Source organism: Lepidothrix coronata, unplaced genomic scaffold (genome assembly GCF_001604755.1).
Source record: "Lepidothrix coronata isolate B3197 unplaced genomic scaffold, Lepidothrix_coronata-1.0 Scaffold285, whole genome shotgun sequence".
Taxonomy (NCBI): domain Eukaryota; kingdom Metazoa; phylum Chordata; class Aves; order Passeriformes; family Pipridae; genus Lepidothrix; species Lepidothrix coronata.
Genome location: NW_016690465.1, coordinates 28,346 through 29,458, shown reverse-complemented (window position 1 = coordinate 29,458; position 1,113 = coordinate 28,346). Strand labels below are relative to the sequence as shown.

The following is a 1,113-nucleotide window of genomic DNA, read 5'->3' as shown; positions in this document are numbered from 1 at the left end:
CGTGGGGGTGCCCGGGGGGGTGCCCGGGGGGGTGCCCGGGGGGGTGCCCGGGGGGGTGCCCGGGGGGGTGCCCGTGCCCCCCGCGTGGCGCTCGGTGCCGTAGAGCCGCTCGTCCTCGTCCCCGTCGTAGGCGGCCGAGTCGGACGAGGCGTCGGTGTCGTCGCGGAAGGCGAAGGCCTCGTCCCCCCCCTCGGGGATGGAGCTCTCGGACAGCGAGCGCAGGAACGAGGCCGAGGTGCTGCCTTCGTCCTCCTCGTCCTCCTCCTCCTGCCCGTCCCCGGGGGGGGCGCGGGGGGAGATCTCCACGGCCTCGGCCTGGAACAGGAGGCTGCCCCGGAACGGGAGCAGCGCCGCCGGGATCAGCCCCGACACCTCGTCCTCATCCTCGTCTTCGTCCTCCTCCGGCGTCTGCCCGTCCTCGTCATCCTCATCCTCATCCTCCTCGCAGCCCGGGGGGGCAAAGGAACCGTCCTCGTCCTCCTCATCCTCCTCCTCGGGGGACAGCGGGGGGAAGGCCGGGGGGTCCCCCAGGCCGGGGGGCAGCAGCAGGGCCCCCCCCAGGCCCTCGGGGTCCCCCTCGGGCTCCCCCAGGCCTTCGGCCTCGGCCGCCAGGTTGGGGGAGCAGGACGGGGAGGTGCTGGCGGTGCCCGAGGAGCCCCAGCTGCCGCCCTCGGCCGTCATGTAGGAGCCCGAGGGGGAGGTGGGGGGCGAGCACAGCCCCTCGCTGTCCCCGTCCGTCGGCTCCTCGGGGGGGGGCCGGGCCCCCCCCGCCCGCACCGGCGTCGAGGGGGCCGTGAAGAACAGCTCGGGGTCCAGCGCGGGGGGGCGGCCCGGGGGGGGCTCCTTGGGGGGCGCGGGGAAGGGGCAAGGCACGGGGGGGCCCCCCCGGGGCTCGGGGGGGGGGCAGCGGGTCTCCTCCCCCATGACGATGCGGGTGTCCAGGGGGTCCGCGGGCGGGGGGGGCCGGCAGGGAGAGCCGGGGGGGGCGGCGGCGGGGGGGCCGGGGTCGCAGCTGGCCCCCTCGGGGGGGGGGCGGGCCTCCCCCTTGGCCGGCATCGGCGGGGGGGGGGGGGGGGGCGGCGGGGGGGGGGGGGGGGGGGGGGGGGGGGGGGG

The 1,113-nt window shown here is 79.9% G+C and overlaps 1 protein-coding gene across 1 annotated transcript in view; it reads right to left on the bottom strand.

The window, feature by feature from the left end:
* The window catches only part of NACAD (NAC alpha domain containing), an 8,048-nt gene extending 6,992 nt beyond the window's left edge, over positions 1 to 1,056 (bottom strand). The window contains exon 1 of the mRNA XM_017836822.1: positions 48 to 1,056. Coding sequence (XP_017692311.1) covers positions 48 to 1,056 — 1,009 coding nt within the window. The remainder of the gene's footprint in view (positions 1 to 47) is intronic.
* Positions 1,057 to 1,113: the final 57 nt, after the last annotated feature.